The sequence below is a fragment of the Moschus berezovskii genome, chromosome 10 (assembly GCF_049115385.1).
Source record: "Moschus berezovskii isolate FMDL1 chromosome 10, NW_MosBer_1.0, whole genome shotgun sequence".
In the NCBI taxonomy this organism is placed as follows: Eukaryota; Metazoa; Chordata; class Mammalia; order Artiodactyla; family Moschidae; genus Moschus; species Moschus berezovskii.
Window position 1 is genome coordinate 44654168 of NC_142469.1, and position 16987 is coordinate 44671154.

At 37.0% G+C, this 16987-nt stretch overlaps 1 protein-coding gene across 4 annotated transcripts in view; it reads left to right on the forward strand.

Annotated features, from left to right (window-relative positions):
- Positions 1-16987, forward strand: part of REV3L (REV3 like, DNA directed polymerase zeta catalytic subunit) — a 183808-nt gene that overhangs the window by 141504 nt on the left and 25317 nt on the right. For 3 of the 4 annotated variants that reach the window (XM_088840621.1, XM_088840622.1, XM_088840623.1), the window contains 5 exons: positions 516-634; positions 7894-8035; positions 9538-9782; positions 11012-11120; positions 12958-13164. In XM_088840621.1, coding sequence (XP_088696747.1) covers positions 516-634; positions 7894-8035; positions 9538-9782; positions 11012-11120; positions 12958-13164 — 822 coding nt within the window. Of the gene's footprint in view, positions 1-515; positions 635-7893; positions 8036-9537; positions 9783-11011; positions 11121-12957; positions 13283-13732; positions 13868-16987 lie in introns of those variants that run through there. The other variant, XR_016038406.1, reaches the window with a different exon arrangement.

Consider the following 16987-nt stretch of genomic DNA (forward strand, 5'->3'; position numbering starts at 1 on the left):
AGGTTAAGTGACCCTATAATGTCCGTGTATTGGGTCTTAGTACTGATATAATTCTTGGGAGCAGGATGAATGCCTGCCTTTAACTAGGTAACTCATTCTTGAATCTGTGGGAGCATGTTAATCAGCCTGTCATCCAGGACCAGAAAGTAAGTATGGGAAGAACAAAAAATTAACTTTCTTGACAGTAATCTGTTTGTCAGTATTTGTATTGGCATAGATATAAACAGAAGTGATAAGAACTGGGATCTCTAAAGTAAGTATTATATGACCAAGTTGAATCTTACAGGTCTGATTATTTTTCCAGTTAAATGTTAATTTAGTACAAACATTTCTGTCCAGTAGGCTGTGTCTACGTAGCTTTAAATTAATTGTGATTAAATTGTAACACAGATTATTTTTACAAGTAGCTTTCATATCATATGAAAAGTTAGAAATAATATTTAGAATCTTTTACAAACAAATTCGCATGTAAGTATGAGTGTTATTATAATGAAGTTTTTCTTTTTTTTCCCTAGGTGGCTCTAAATAACTACACCTTTGAAAATGTGAGCTTTCATGTTCTTCATCAGCGTTTTCCCCTCTTTACTTTTCGAGTCTTATCAGATTGGTTTGATAACAAGACAGATCTATACAGGTAATGTTTTATAACTCTGAAGAGGATAATATCTCTTTTTAAAAATCAATAGTGAAAGTGGAAGTCAGTTGTGTCCAACTCTTGGCGACCCCATGGACTGTATGGTTCATGGAATTCTCTATGGAGAATACTGGAGTGGGTAGCCTTTCCCTTCTCCAGGGGATCTTCCCAATCCAGGGATCAAATCTAGGTCCTGCATTGCAGGCGGATTCTTTACCAGCTGAGCCACAAGGGAAGCCCAAGAGTACTGGAGTGGGTAGCCTATCCCTTCTCCAGTGAATCTTCCTGACCCAGGAATTGAACTGCGGTCTCGGCTGCATTACAGGCGGATTCTTTACCAACTGAGCTATCAGGGAAACCTTATTACTGGAGTATAATTTATATATAATAAAATGTACACATTTAAAGTATACTGTGCGGTGACTTTGTAAAATGAATACACCCTGTAATCACTAGCACAGTCAAGATAAAGAACATTTCTAACACCCAGAAAATTCCCATATACAGCTCTGTCATTAATCTAACTGTTCCTTAACCACCCACATAAGTACAAATTGAATTTCTATTACTATAGATTAGTCTTGCAGTTTCAGAACTTTGTATTACTAGAATTATTTACAGACTACCCTTTCGTGTCTATTTTATTTTAAGAAACTCAGCGTGTTTTTTGAGATTCAGCCATGTTGCGTAAACCAGAGTTTGTTCCTATTTATGTTACTAAATAATATATCATTTGTATGAGGATACCACAGTTTACCCAGTCACCTGTTGAGGGACAGTTGAGTTGTTTCTGGTTTGAGGCTATTGTGAATAAAACTGTATGCATACGTTTTCATTTCTCTAGGGATGAAATTGCCGGGTCACATGATTAGCATGTTTAACCTTTTAAGACACTGCTGAATTGTTTTCTTTGCAGTTCTAGTGCAAGACTGCTGGAAATAAATTCTCTCAACCTTTATCTAAAAATGTCTTCATCTCCCCTTATATTTGAATAATATTTTCACTAATTCTGCAGTTGAGGATTCTTTTTCTTTCACTGCTGTAAAGATTTTATTCCCTTTTCCTGTGGCCTTCATTATTTCTGATGAGGAATCAACAGTCATTCTCCTTTTTCCAGTGTATGGAAAAGTCAGGCTTAATGAGTGGATGGCTGCTGCTGTTGTTACTCTGTGTAAGGCTCAGAGTGGAGACGGGGATTACTCACTTCCCCAGCCCCAGAGTTAGTCTTTGAGAGTTCCTGTTCTCCTAGGCCTTGGAGATGAGGCTTTTTCAGCATTCCTGCTTGTCCCACGATGGTGATGGACCTCCACTTTGCATCACTGCCAGGTCCTGGTCCAAGCAGGTTTCCTGACTCTCCCACAGAGGAAAGTGGCTTACGCTTCTACTCCTGCCTCTGCAGTGGTGTTTCTTTGCCTGAAAGCTATGGTGGGAATGGTTCTTTCCCCTTTCCTAGTGGTAGACAACTGCTGCTTGGTACTTGGTACAAGGCCCACAGTTGGAACAGGGGCCGTTTCCTGCCCTTCCCTCTAGTGCAGCTTTTACTACCAACCAACCTTCTCCCAGCCAGACATCTTTGGCATCTCTTCTTTTCCCAAAGATAGTGAATCTCTGCATAAACCCTAAGGATTGGAGAGTTTCCTCCTGGTCCCACAGCAGCTCAAGGTTTCATATGAGAGATGGGTTGGAGGAGGTTGCAAGGTTTGGCTTCCAGTGATTCCAAATAGTCATGCTGGCTCATGCATGACCTTTAAGAATTTAATAACACGTTAACTGTTTCCTTCTTACCTGCTTTTATGCCAGTTGCCTCTCCCTCCTGTTCTCTGCCAAAGATAAAATACATTATGTGTCCTGTCTATCCTTCAGTGGGTTTGAAACTATGAAATTTAGTTCACCTGATTCTTTTACAATCTTAACTTACTTTAGACTTCAATAAAACTTAAGATTTTGTATATTATCCAGGTTTTTATCATTGTTAGACTGGAGTGACATGCTTTTGCAGCTTTCTACATCTGAAGCAGAATTTCAAGTTTTTTTCTTTTTGCCTTTGTTTTCCATAATTTCAGTATGTATATTACACTAGCTGATAGTGTCCCACAGATCCTTGAGGCTCTGTACGTTTTTCTTCATTTTTTTTTCTAATGATCTGTCTTTAAGTTTACTAACTTTCTTCTGTTGTCACCAACCTGCTCTTAAGAACAACCAGTAAATTTTGTATTTCAGTTATTTTTAGTCCCGCATTCTCATTTGGTTTTTCTTTTGATAGTTTCTGTATTCGGCGGATTTTCCCGTCCACTCATTGAGACTGTATTTTTCTTTTAACTTTTTGAATATCTTTTCTTTAGATTTTTGAACATAGCTTGTAATAGTTTCTAAATTCAGCACCTGGCCATCTCTGTATTAGTTTCTGTTGACTGCTTTTTAACTGTGGGTCATGTTTTTTTGTTTCTTTGCATGATTATGTAATAGATATTACTGATGTTCTGTTGTACAGATTCTGGATTTTTATTATCCTCCTCTGAAGCATGTTTATTTTTGTTCCAGCCAGCAATTCAGTTGGCTGATCACCTGAGCTTGTGCATACCTGCTTTTTATGCTTTGTTAAGATGAATCTCTTGAAAGCCAAAAGTGCTCTCTAAGCCCCTCCAACTTGACAAGATTCAGTCTCCATATTCTATCCCACAGGCCTATTGTTAGTGGTTGGTTTTAGGTTTGCCTGCGGTGGCCTTACTTTATGCCTTACTCCCAAGACATAGTTTTTCTGAGCTCTCACCTGGATGCTTAGGTTGCTCATAAGGGGTTAATGAAGTCTCTCCACTCTGGCATGGCCAGACCTTCAACTCCAATACTGTCTTACAAGTTCTGTTCCAGACTCAGGTCCACAACAGCTACTCTCTAGTAAGCCTCTCCCTGCTCATTTTTCAGCATAGCCCTGGGCCACTCACAAGAAACCCCCATCTGTACTACTAACTCCTAACTCCTGCCCCTTGCACAGATGCCCTTTCCCACAGATTGCAGATACAGCCTTCCTGAACTCTAGACTCTTGTCTCCTTGGCTTAGCAGTATAGCCACACTTTGCTCAGACCTAGCGTACTACACTGGTTTAGGAAATTATCTCCAGGCAACCTGAGGCTCATCTCATATGAGTTACCCTTCTCTCAAGGAGCATTGTCCTGCACTGCCTATTGCTCACTGCCCAGAAACAATTACCCTGAATCTTTTATCCAGGAGAGCTAGTCTAGTACCAGTTACTCTTCTATAATCTGAAAGTTTCCACCTCTGCTTTTCTTTAAAGGTAAAATGGATAGTTAATAAGCTTAGAAAATATCTGTATAAAGAACATAGTTAATGTATGTTAATGTATCTTAATGTATCTGATGTTAGAAATGAATAGAGCTGCTTACTGAATTATAAGGCCATATGATGGTGAGGATAGAAAGATTGAGCCTTAAAAACAATTTGCTGTATTTGAAGTAACTGCTTTCTGAGCATGTCCACTTGTCCTCCAATCTCCTTTAAGGAATCTCAAGGAAGTGAAGTGAAATCACAGAAAGTACTGAGCTTATGATCAAAGCCTTATAGAAATAGAAGCTTAGGAGAAGTTATATACCAGTAAATAAAATGAAACTTGATATTAAACTTAACATTAATAACTACATTCAGTGGTTTGTTTATAAACCCTAGAGTGTTCTAAATGTATATTCTGCTACATCTAATTAAGGTGTTATATAGGATGATAAGTATGTTTTTGCCAAGTAAAATCAAGAAAGTGAACTTAATATATTTTAAAGGAACTGACTGAAACCACATATATGCATTATCTTAGCTTTACATTTGGCTGTATGTATTATTGAAGGAGGATTATATGAATGATCTAAAATAATACATAATCAGTTCAGTTCAGTCGCTCAGTCGTGTCCGACTCTTTGTGACCCCATGAATCACAGCACACCAGGCCTCCCTGTCCATCACCAATTCCCGGAGTTCACTCAAACTCATGTCCATCAAGTTGGTGATGCCATCCAGCCATCTCATTCTCTGTCATCCCCTTCTCCTCCTGCCCCCAATCCTTCCCAGCATCAGAGTCTTTTCCAGTGAGTCAACTCGTCTCATGAGGTGGCCAAAGTATTGCAGTTTCAGCTTTAGCATCAGTCCTTCCAATGAACACCCAGAATTGATCTCCTTTAGAACGGACTGGTTGGATCTCCTTGCAGTCCAAGGGACTCTCAAGAGTCTTCTCCAGCACCACAGTTCAAAAGCATCAATTCTTCGGCGATCAGCTTTCTTCACAGTCCAACTCTCACATCCATACATGACCACTGGAAAAACCATAGCCTTGACTAGACGGACCTTGGTTGGCAAAGTCATGTCTCTGCTTTTTAATATACTATCTAGGTTGGTCATAACTTTCCTTCCCAGGAGTAAGCGTCTTTTAATTTCATGGCTGCAATCAGCATCCGCAGTGATTTTGGAGCCCAAAAAAATAAAGTCTGACACTGTTTCCACTGTTTTTCCATCTATTTCCCATGAAGTGATGGGACCAGATGCCATGATCTTTGTTTTCTGAATGTTGAGCTTCAAGCCAACCTTTTCACTCTCCTCTTTCACTTTCACAAGAGGCTTTTTAGTTCCTCTTCACTTTCTGCCATGAGGGTAGTGTCATCTGCATATCTGAGGTTATTAATATTTCTCCCAGCAATCTTGATTCCAGCTTGTGCTTCTTCCAGCCCAGCGTTCCAGTGTGATATAGTTTTTTTGCCTATCAAGCTAAAATAATTTTTAAAATTGCAATCCCTAGTGTTGACAAAGATGCCTGGAAACACTTTACTAGTATGAATGTAAATTACTAAGATTATCTGAAAAGCAATGTGTCACTTCATACTAAAAAGACCAAATCTCAGAATTTATCTTAAGGAAATATTTAAGCATCTCTACATAGACTTAACTACAAAGATGCTCATCCCTGGTGGTCCAGTGGTTAGGACTCCATGCTTCCACTGCAGGGGGTATGGGTTTCATACTTGGTTAGGGAACTTAAGATTCTACATGCCACGTAGGGTGGCCAAAAGAAAAATGTTCACCACAGCATTGTTTATAGTAATAAAAGATACTCAACAAATCCACTAGATTGTTACAACCATCCAATAGTATACTCAATAGCTATAAAAAATACATAAATGTGGAGAAATAGTTACAATACATTATAAAAAATGCAAGGTATAGAACAGTATTTCTATTCATTTTACTTTGAAAATTGAGTATTAATAAAGTTTAAGTTTTTTTTTGTTTGCTTTGTTTTTTTTAACAGTTCTATTTGGATGTAATTCTCTCACATACCATACTGTTCACCCATTTAAAGTGGACAGTTTAGTGGTTTTTATTGTATTCCGAGTTGTGCAACCATTATCACAATAAATTTTAGAATATTTCCATTCTTCACCTCTTAGCCATCCCCCTCCAACCCTCCCTTCTTTACCTCCTTCTCCCCCCATCCCCATCTTAAGCAACCACTAGTCTACTTTCTGTCTCCATAGATTTGCCTGTTCTGGACCTTTCATATAAGTGGAATCATATAGTATATTGCCTTTTGTGACTGGCCTCTTTCAGAATACACAGTCCAGATTCATTTATGTTGTAGCATGTGTTAATACTTCATTCCCTTTTTTACCAAACAGTATCCCACTGTGTGGGTGTATATCACATTTTACTTACTCATTCTTTAGTTGATGGACACCTGAGTTATTTGCACGTTTTGGCTATTTTGAAAATGCTGTTATGAATATTTGTACAAGTTTCGGTGTAGGTGAATATTTCTATTCCTCTTGAACATATACTTACGAGTGGAATTGGTCAATTATAATCAGTTAAATCTCTATTTTTAACAAATTGAGGAATTGCCAGACTGTTTCCAGTGCAACTGCACTGTTTTACATTCCCACTGCAGTGTGTGAGGGTTATAATTTTTCTACATCCTCACTAACACTTTTATTATATTTTTAATTATAGGGTGATTTCTTTTTTTTCTTTTCATGTTCATTTTCTCATTTTTTGTATGGGTTAATCATGTGTCTTAGAACAGGTTTTTAAATAATTTTATTGAACTATTATATGACTATCTTGTTTTAAAACCCACATAATTAAAAGTTGTAACATATTTGAAACTTAATATTCTTTAAGTGAATAGGTTTTATTCTTTATCGTATATCTTTGAGTCATTTTTATAGTCTAATAACATAATACTAAAATCAAAACTTCCTTTCATAACTTTGGTGAAGGTTTTTGTTGGTTGCTTTTTTTTAAAGTTTTATTTATTTATTTTTGGCTGCACTGGGTCCTAATTGCTGCACAGGCTTTCTCTAGTTGTGGCAAGAGGGGGCTACTCTCTAGTTGCCATGCACAGGCTTCTCATTGTGGTGTCTTCTCTTGTTGTGGAGCATGGACTCTAGGGCGTGCAGGCTTCAGTGGTTGCAGCACATGGACTCAATAGTTGCAGTTCCTGGGCTCTGGAGCACAGGCTCAGTAGTTGTGGTACTTGCACTTAGTTGCTCCCCGGCATGTAGGATCTTCCTGAACCCAAGGATCAAACCTGTGTTTCCTGCATTAGCAGGCGGGTTTTTTACCACTGGCCACCAGGGAAGCCCTATTGTTTGCTTATTTATAAAAAGGTAGGGTAAAGAGGTTTTCAAGGTTTAAGTCAAAGAACAGATATTTATATTTTCACAGGAAATACTGATATGACATATTTGTTTACATTATGTGTGGTCTCATTAAAATTATTTTCCTGATTTTTCTAAATCTCCACCAACCAAATTACCATTTCTTCCCGTAAGACGCCAGTGCATACTTTTATTTGAGACTGGTATTAACAGTGATGACTCAAAGTTTCCATGTTCTTTAAAAGCCTATAGATAAAATAATTGTGTAATTATTGCATCATCAGCAGTTGCATCTAAGAGAGTGTTACTGCTTGCCAATGCAAAAACAGAGTAAGATCAAGCAAAATATTGAAAATAATTAGTCTTATCACCTTATCACAAGTACTGTTTTGAACTTTACATATTTTCAGTAGGTTTTATGCCCTTGAAATATCTGCAATTTTCTAATCTTTATCTATCCTTAACATATTTTGCTAAAGACTCCATCATGACTCCCTTCTAAAATAACTTCACTTTTAATAGGTCGTTTTGGCATAATGAAAATTACTAGTTTCAAGTACCCAAATTTTTCCCAAATGTTCATAGCATGGATTCTCTTTTAACAGATGGAAAATGGTTGATCATTATATTAGCCGTGTCCGTGGAAATCTCCAAATGTTAGAACAGCTGGACCTAATTGGGAAAACCAGTGAAATGGCTAGACTTTTTGGCATTCAGTTTTTACATGTACTGACAAGGGGTTCACAGGTAGGAAATCAATTTTCTTGCACACTTGAAAGTTCTATGTGAATGATATACTTTGGAGATGTTGAGCTGGTCTGATTTTTTTTTTTTTTTTAACTTTGTGTCTGCTACCAACTAATATGTAGCTGGTTAATCAAATCTTGTCATTTTGTTTTCTGGAAAAGCTTAATTTCACTTAATAGCTTTGCTTTTTTATTTTCTGTCCATGCCAACTTTTTGACCACTGCTGAACTTTACATGGTGATAAAAAAATAAATGGCTGTGCCCTTGAGGATGATATTATGTTCCTGAATACTGTCATTGTGATTAGGGATGCTTTGAAAGCTGCTTAGAACTGGAGAAGCAGAAAAGAAAGTCTACCTCTTTTGTTATACAGTCCTACTTTTGGGAGTTCCAAAACTTCCAACAGATAACTAATATTAAAAAAAGAAAAAGAGGAAGGAGGATTTGGGACTCAATATAAGTGGGCTGTGTCAGTTTTTTTAAATATTAAAGAAAAATGAGACCTTAGAAGCCATTTAATTCATATCTCTCTAATTAGATTCCCAAGGATATAATGAAAGATTCTGTTTAAATGCCTTGCTGAAATGGTTTCCTCCTTTTATTCAACAAATATTTATTTGAGTACTTTTAGTGTGTTAAATAAACACTGTGCTAAGCCATCTGGGATACTCTATTAAATCATTCAGATTTCTTTACCTCATAAAATCTTTTATTTTAATTATTTTATGTCTATAACATTCCCCAGTCTACCAATTCAGTAAATATAGCAAACCTAGAGCTCTAATTACTTTAGCATTACTTGTTGCTGTATTTTATTTTATTGCTTTATATTGATTTTACTTATTTATACTCCCATGAGTTTCGAATTCTATTTGAGCTGGCTTATAATAAAAGGCAGAGAGATACCCTATGAGAACATTTCAGGGAACCCATACTGGTTCTTGTGAGTGCCTTTTTTTTTTTACCCCCCCCCAAACTACACACTGTCCACTTTATAGCTGTTACTATAAACGATCAATAATTGCTTGATTAATTTTTGTGAAGGACCATTATTAATCTATCTTTCAGTTTTGGAATCCTTGTGTTTCCTTCTTGGGAAATTGAGATAACATTTATCCATCTCAAGTCTCCTGACTGCCATTCTCTGATTTTCCCAAATAAATTTTGAAAGATTATTGGCCAGCTTTTTTTAATGAAAGTGTTATAGTATACAAGCTGTCTCTTCTACATCTTTTATTATGATATAGCTATTTTTAAATCTTAAATGTAATTGTGTCTTTTTAAAATTGACTTATTGTATGTTATTTGACATATTTTATAGTTTTTATAAAAGTTACGAAAGCTGATTAAATAACCATTACTATGTAACTATGGAGTGAGAAAGTTATGCAGCTGTATTCTGAAGAACAAAACATCTCCCACATGATTCTCAACATATTCAGAAGACCAGTATATTTGTTTTTAAGTTTCTTCTCTCCTTACTTCCCCCTCTTTGCCTGCAGTACCGCGTCGAATCAATGATGTTGCGTATTGCTAAACCAATGAACTATATTCCTGTGACACCTAGTGTACAGCAGAGATCTCAGATGAGAGCCCCACAGTGTGTCCCCCTAATTATGGAGCCTGAATCTCGCTTCTATAGCAACTCTGTTCTCGTTTTGGATTTCCAGTCACTGTATCCTTCTATTGTGATTGCATACAACTACTGTTTCTCCACCTGCCTCGGTCATGTGGAAAACTTGGGGAAGTAAGTTTTTTTCATATTTACAATTATTTTGTTATACATCATACTTCTTACTAAACTTAAGACTGTCTTTGAGTGTGTGTGTGTGTGTGTATGTGTGTATATCATTGTATGACTAATTCAGCATCATGGATAGATAACTCATGTGAACAAGACTGTAAATACAGTCTTGCAATTTATCTGTTTCACTCTTCACGTATATCTGTTAAATAAGACATATTTGTTATATCTTGTTAAATATAATCTTTGTTTATATTTGTTATTTCTTGTTTACCTCTTGTTAAATAATTATATAAAATTTGTTGGTGTAAATCACTTCAGTAGAACAGTCTGAGGATTATGATCTTATAACTTTAGCTGTGACCTCCTCTTGACCTTTCTTAGAAATTGTTTTCTTTTAAAAAGTTAAATTACCAAATGTTAGATTTTATTCATGTCAACCAAATATTTTCTCCTAAGAAATGGCTTTCCTTTATAATATTTTTGTGTAATTAAAACCAAGTGTTATAGTTTTAGTTCTGAAGTATATTCACTCCTTATAGAAAACTTTTATGGAAATTGTATATCGGTAATTCTGTCTTTTTAATAAGAATAGGACTTTGGAAAAGTTGTTTACAGTCTTTTTGAAAGTGAAAGTCACTCAGTCGTGTCCGACTCTTTGTGACTCCATGGAATTCTCCAGGCCAGAATGCTAGAGTGGGTAGCTTTTCCCTTCTCCAGGGGATCTTTCAAACCCAGGGATCAAACCCAGGTCTCCCACATTGCAGGAGGATTCTTTACCAACTGAACCTACAAGGGAAGCCCAAGAATACTGAAGTGAGTAGCCTATCCCCTTTCCAGTGGATCGTCCCGACCCAGGAATTGAACTGGCATCTCCAGCATTTCAGGCAGATTCTTTATCAACAGAGCTACTAAGGAAGCCCCTACAGTCTTTTTATTTAAGGTTTAAATTTTTCTTTAGGTAATTTAGTGTATGTTGAGGTGAAATTTGGTATTTCAGTATAGATTTTCCCAATATGTTTTAGAATAGTGCCATTTTAAAAATGTTTCTTTTAATAAATTGTATTTAAAGAACTACTTTTTGGTAACTAAACAAACATTACTAAGTATATGAATTAATGTTTAGATGTTTAAAAATGAATTTCCAATAGAATTAGATTCTTAAAATTGCCCAGGATCTCTGTTCTATGATTTGAGAAAGTATTTGCTTAATTTTTTTTTTTTCTTAACAGGTATGATGAGTTCAAATTCGGCTGTACCTCTCTAAGAATACCTCCAGATTTACTTTACCAAATTAGGCATGATATCACAGTGTCCCCCAATGGGATAGCTTTTGTCAAGGTAATACTCTCTTATAAATGAAAGGTATCAACTGTGATTTAACGTTTGGAGAACTAATGGTCTAGGATGTTGTTGGCATATAATACAAAACAAAAAAAGCTTACTTCAATATCTCAAAAAAATCAAAGATACAAGGAATCTTCTAAGAAATTCTCTAAATCATTTTTTTAAAAATAGTGATCTTATTTTCATGAATTTAGGTTTAAAATCTTTTGTTAGATTTTAGTTTTTTAATGAACTTTTGCAAGAAATAGATTGCATGTATACCTCCTGCCCTCTATTAGAATCTGGTCGCCTTAGATAGCAATGTGATGATCACAACAGTGTTAACTTACAAAGGTTAAAACTGCTTTAGCATACACTTTACTAATTGTTCTATATATTTTAAATTAAGACTATCTTAGAAGTGATATTCTAATATATTTATTGATTATATTTTTAAGAAGATACCCAGACTTATAACAGAGTCCTTTTTTCTCTGTCTCCCCTCAAAAAGAGACTAAAAAGCCTCATAAATGAATAAATCTAAGGCAAATAGGAAGAGATCTAGGAGAAGATTATATTGCCTCTCATATGCCAACTTCATTCCTTTCTTTTCTGTTTCCTTAGCAGTGAGTCTTTAAGAATCACGGGACAGTGGAGTAGTTGGTGGAGGTAGCATGGACCCCACTAGCCCTCAAATTCATTCTGGTGTACTTAGCAAAAAAAAGTAGCATCATTCTCTACCAATCAAAGGATGCTGTGTTTAAAGAGTACTCTAAAATTAGCCATTTAGATATGAGGAAAAATTTTACCAAGAGAGTTCATGATATATTCTATTTTGGAAAACGTTATATTTTAACATAATAACACGTCATGTCTTAACATAAACATGGCTGCTTCAAAAGGTACACAGAATGAATTAGAGGTTAGAATATGTTTTCATTGTCACATATCTAGTAGCTTATTATTTTATCTCCATTTAACAGCATTTTAAGAACTTGCATCTACATTTTGACCCAATGTGTAAAGCTTAATGAAAGTTAGATTTTTTTTTTTTTAGTATTCAGGAGTGTGATTATACTATCCTTGAGGTTTTAATTGTTCAGTCTGACATGCATTACCTTGCACGTGTCTGTGAATCATCCTCAAAGTTAATACTGTTTTGTGATTTTCATTCCTAGTGGAGTTCTCGTAAATTCTCCCTAGTCTTGATTAATACAAATGATTTTTTTTTTTTTGGCGTCAACAAATTTTATCACCTCACTATTCATCCCCTCTTCCAGATTGCTAATAAATATAGGCCGGAGGGGATGGCTTAGTGGTCTAAGCATCAGATTTGAAATACCTAGAGTCCCTGGAACTGCAGGTTTGAATGTCAGCAGAGTCAACCCAGCTCATCATTCTTCCAAGGTAGATAAATGGAGTTCCATGCAGATTACTGTGTGGGGTCATTAGGATGAGATCTTTTAAAACTGAGGTTTGTTATGAGTGATACAAATCCCATGTGTCTTTCTGAAAGAGTGGGGGTTTGGATCAAAGTTTTGACAAAATTTCCCTCTGAACTCGTATGGTCTTTTACGTACTAGTTGGCATCCACCTTCCTGGAGGTCTCTGAACTCACAATAGTAGTGCTACAGTAGATTTATAAATATTACAGGAACCTTTTAGGAGAAAAGCCCTCTTCAAAAGAAAGAAAATATGATGATTTTATATTAACTGCCACTGGTGTTGTGGCCACTCTTATTATTTGTTTCAATTCATGACAGTTGGCCATTGTTATACTTTTTGCTTCCTTCTTTATCTAAATCTATAATATTTATGGGATCTAAACATTCTTTTTTTTCCTTTATGATAGCCTTCTGTAAGAAAGGGTGTGCTACCAAGAATGCTTGAAGAGATTTTGAAGACTAGACTCATGGTGAAACGGTCGATGAAGGCTTACAAGCAGGACAGAGCCCTTTCACGAATGCTTGATGCACGTCAGCTAGGACTTAAGCTGATAGCAAATGTGACATTTGGCTATACAGCTGCTAATTTTTCCGGGAGAATGCCATGCATTGAGGTAAGTCTAGAGTTTTTTTAAAAGAGACTAAGGCAGCATTAAATGAATACCTGTTCATTGAAACATTTTGTTTTGAAACTTTAGACCAAAGTGTTTCATTTCCACAACATAGTATTCAGTTCAGTTCAGTCGCTCAGTCGTGTCCGACTCTCCGCGACCCCATGAATCACAGCACGCCAGGCCTCCCTGTCCATCACCAACTCCCGGAGTACACTCAAACTCATGTCCACAGAGTCGGTGATGCCATCCAGCCATCTCATTCTCCGTCGTCCCCTTCTCCTCCCGCCCCCAACCTTTCCCAGCATCAGAGTCTTTTCCAGTGAGTCAACTCGTCTCATGAGGTGGCCAAAGTATTGGAGTTTCAGCTTTAGCATCAGTCCCTCCAATGAACATCCAGGATTGATCTCCTTTAGAATGGACTGGTTGGATCTCCTTGCAGTATAAGGGACTCTCAAGAGTCTTCTCCAACACCACAGTTCAAAAGCATCGATTCTTCGGCGATCAGCTTTCTTCACAGTCCAACTCTCACATCCATACATGACCACGGGAAAAACCATTGCCTTGTTAGTTTTTCTTAAACCAGGGCTTATATACATACATATTTTTAGGGATTTGTGGGTTTTCTATATGAGAACTCTATTTAATGATAATTTTCTAAATTAGCATACACATTTCTGCATAATCTAGATGACCATATCGTAATCAATTATTGGCATGAGGTTTCTGTGCCACTTTTACAGCATTCTTTATAGTAATATTGATATTAAATAATTCCTTTTAATGTATTGATAGAGATCTAAGGCTAGTTCATTTGTCTTCTCTAAATGTCTAAAAAAAAAAAAAGTCATTCCATATTTACTAGTATACCGGTAGATATAAAGTAAAACCTTTCTTTTGCAGTAGTTCAGTTCAGTTGCTCAATTGTGTCTGACTCTTTGCAACCCCATGGACTGCAGCACGCCAGGCCTCCTTGTCCATCACCAACTCACAGAGTTTACTCAAACTCATCTCCATTGAGTCAGTGATGCAGTCCAACTATCTCATCCTCTGTTGTCCCCTTCTCCTCCCGCCTTCAGTGTTTCCCACCCTCAGGGTCTTTTCCAGTGAGTCAGTTCTTCGCATTAGGTGGCCAAAGTATTGGAGTTTCAGCTTCAACATCAGCCCTTCCAATGAGTATTCAGGACTGATTTCCTTTAGGATGGACTGGTTGGATCTCCTTGCAGTCCAAGGGACTCTCAAGAGTCTTTCCAACACTACAGTTCAAAAGCATCAATTAAGACACTCTTCATTAAAAAGACTAATTTCTTATTATTTACTAAATTAGGGTGTTAATTTGACATAAATACAAAGTAGTATGACAGAGTAATACAATCATTCACTAATTGAAAAAAGAACAGAGTATTCTTGTTTGGTTAATGATCTTTTCATGCCAGATGAAGGCTAGAGCATTGTGGTATGTCATATTTGCAGTAGCTCAGCAAAGGAAAAGCAGTGGAAGAATAAAGCCCCCAGACAGCTCACAGTAGGCAAAGTAAATTCCAAAAACGTGTGCAAGGGACTTCTGGTTATATGTTCAGCATGTAAGAAACTCAAAAGTCTCCACTCTGTCCTCCCATCAAGTAAGCCAAACAAACGGAAGTCAACAACTCTTCTTAGATCTGTTGGAGAGGCGAAGTCACAGGGTAAACTGCTACCTCTCCCCTCAACTGAAGAGGCCCAACAGGTGAATACTGAGACTCTCACAGCTTACCAGAGCAGAATCCAAGAGCACAAGTCTGAGAACCACTGCCCCGGTAGGGAAAATAGAACCATAAGTGATGAATTGCTGGAGGCTCAGGGTAAACAAATCTCAGAGAGAAAAACCCCAATGGACCCAGTCATCAGGGTCCTCACACTTCTGGTGAATTTTACATCTAGGAGCTGAGCCAGGTTTTCACAGTGAATATCAGTGAAAAATTTCCTTGTGCTTCTGGCACAGAGAGGGGAAAAGAACCATTCTGAAATACACTAGAGTGTTCTGTGTTTAACAAAGTCTGCCCTCAAGAGAAACTATTTAACCAGAGCCCAAGCTGTTGGAGTTTCATCAGAGCCTGACTGACCTGGGAAAAGATGAATACCCAACTCCAACTCCTCTAGCCTTCTACATGGAAGAAAAATACTCTGGCCTGCTCTAGTCATCCTGTCTCACCAAAGTGGGGTGAAAAATTGAAAATTATTTATGAAGTCTATAGTCCAGAGGCACAGGTTCACTGAAAAACTGAGACCTACTCTTAGGACTAAAGAGCATGTCCTTCTCTCCCCAACACCTTTTCCACATTACTAAAAGCCTGTTTATAGCAGTTCCTTTTACCCAGTACATCATGTCTGGCTGTCAAAAAGAATTGCAAGACATACTAAAGCCAAAAAATACAGAAGAAACAAAGAAAGCATCAGAACCAGACTCAGATAGGGAAGGGATGTTGGAACTATCAGACTGCAAATTTAAAATTATGGTTAGGATGCTAAGAGCTCCCTCCAATGGCTAAAATAGCCAGCATGCAAGAATAGATGGGCAATATAAGTAAAGAGGTGGAAGTTCTAAGAAGGAACTAAAAAGAAGTGCTGGAAATCAAAAATACTGTAAGAGAAATGAAAAATGCCTCAGACTACTACACTGAACATGGCTAAGAAAAGAATCTCTGAGCTTGAAGAACTCTTAGTAGAAACTGCTAAAACTGAAAAGAAGAAAGAAAAGGAAAAGGTGTCTTAATACTATAGGACAACTACAGAAAGTGTGATATATATGTAATAAAAATTCCAGAAAGAAAGACAAGAACAGAAGAAATACTGAAACAATAATGACTGAGAACTTCCCCTTTAATGTCAGACATCCACTTGCTCCTTGGACGGAAAGCTATGACAAACTTAGCATATTAAAAGGCAGAGACATCACTTTGCTGACAAAGGTCCATACAGTCAAAGCTATGGTTTTTCCAGTAGTCATGTACGGATGTTAAAGTTGGACCATTAAGAAGTGCTGAAGAATTGATGCTTTCTAACTGTGGTGCTGAAGAAGACTCTATTTAGAGTCTCTTGGACAGCAGGGAAATCAAACCAGTCAGTCCTAAAGGAAATCAACCTTGAATATTCATTGAAGGACTGATGCTGAAGCTTCGATAATTTGGCCACCTGGTGCGAAGAGCTGACTCATTGGAAAAGACCCTGATGCTGAGAAAGATTGAAGGCAAAAGGAGAAGAGGGAGGCATAGGATGAGATGGTTAGATAGTATCACAAACTCAAAGACCATGAATTTGAGCAAACTCTGGGAGATAGTAACGGACAGGGAAGCCTGGTATGCTTCAGTCCATGGGGTCACAAAGAGTCTGACGTGATTTAGCAACTGAAGAACAATAGGAGCAAATTGTCAAACACCAAACTACAGATCCAGGAAGTTCAGAGAATACCAAACAGAATAAATGCAAAAAAAAAAAAAAAAACCCTAAACCTAGGGACATCATTTTCATACTGTGGAAAAATCAACAATAAAAGTCCTCAAAGAAGCCAAAGGGTAAAAACCACCTTGTTTATAGAGAAGCAAAGGTAAGAATTATACTCAACTTTTCCTCAGAAACCATGCAGGCAAGAAAATGGAATAAAATATACCATATAAAATTATCATTCAGAAGTGAAGGAGAAATTAAGATTTCTCAGACATAAAACTTGAGGGAATTTGTTGGTATAGACCTGCCTTGCAAGGTTTAGTTAAAAGAAGTTCTTTAGAGAGAAGGAAAGTGACAGTAGGTCAGAAACCTAGATCCACAAAAGAATGGAAAAGCATCAGAG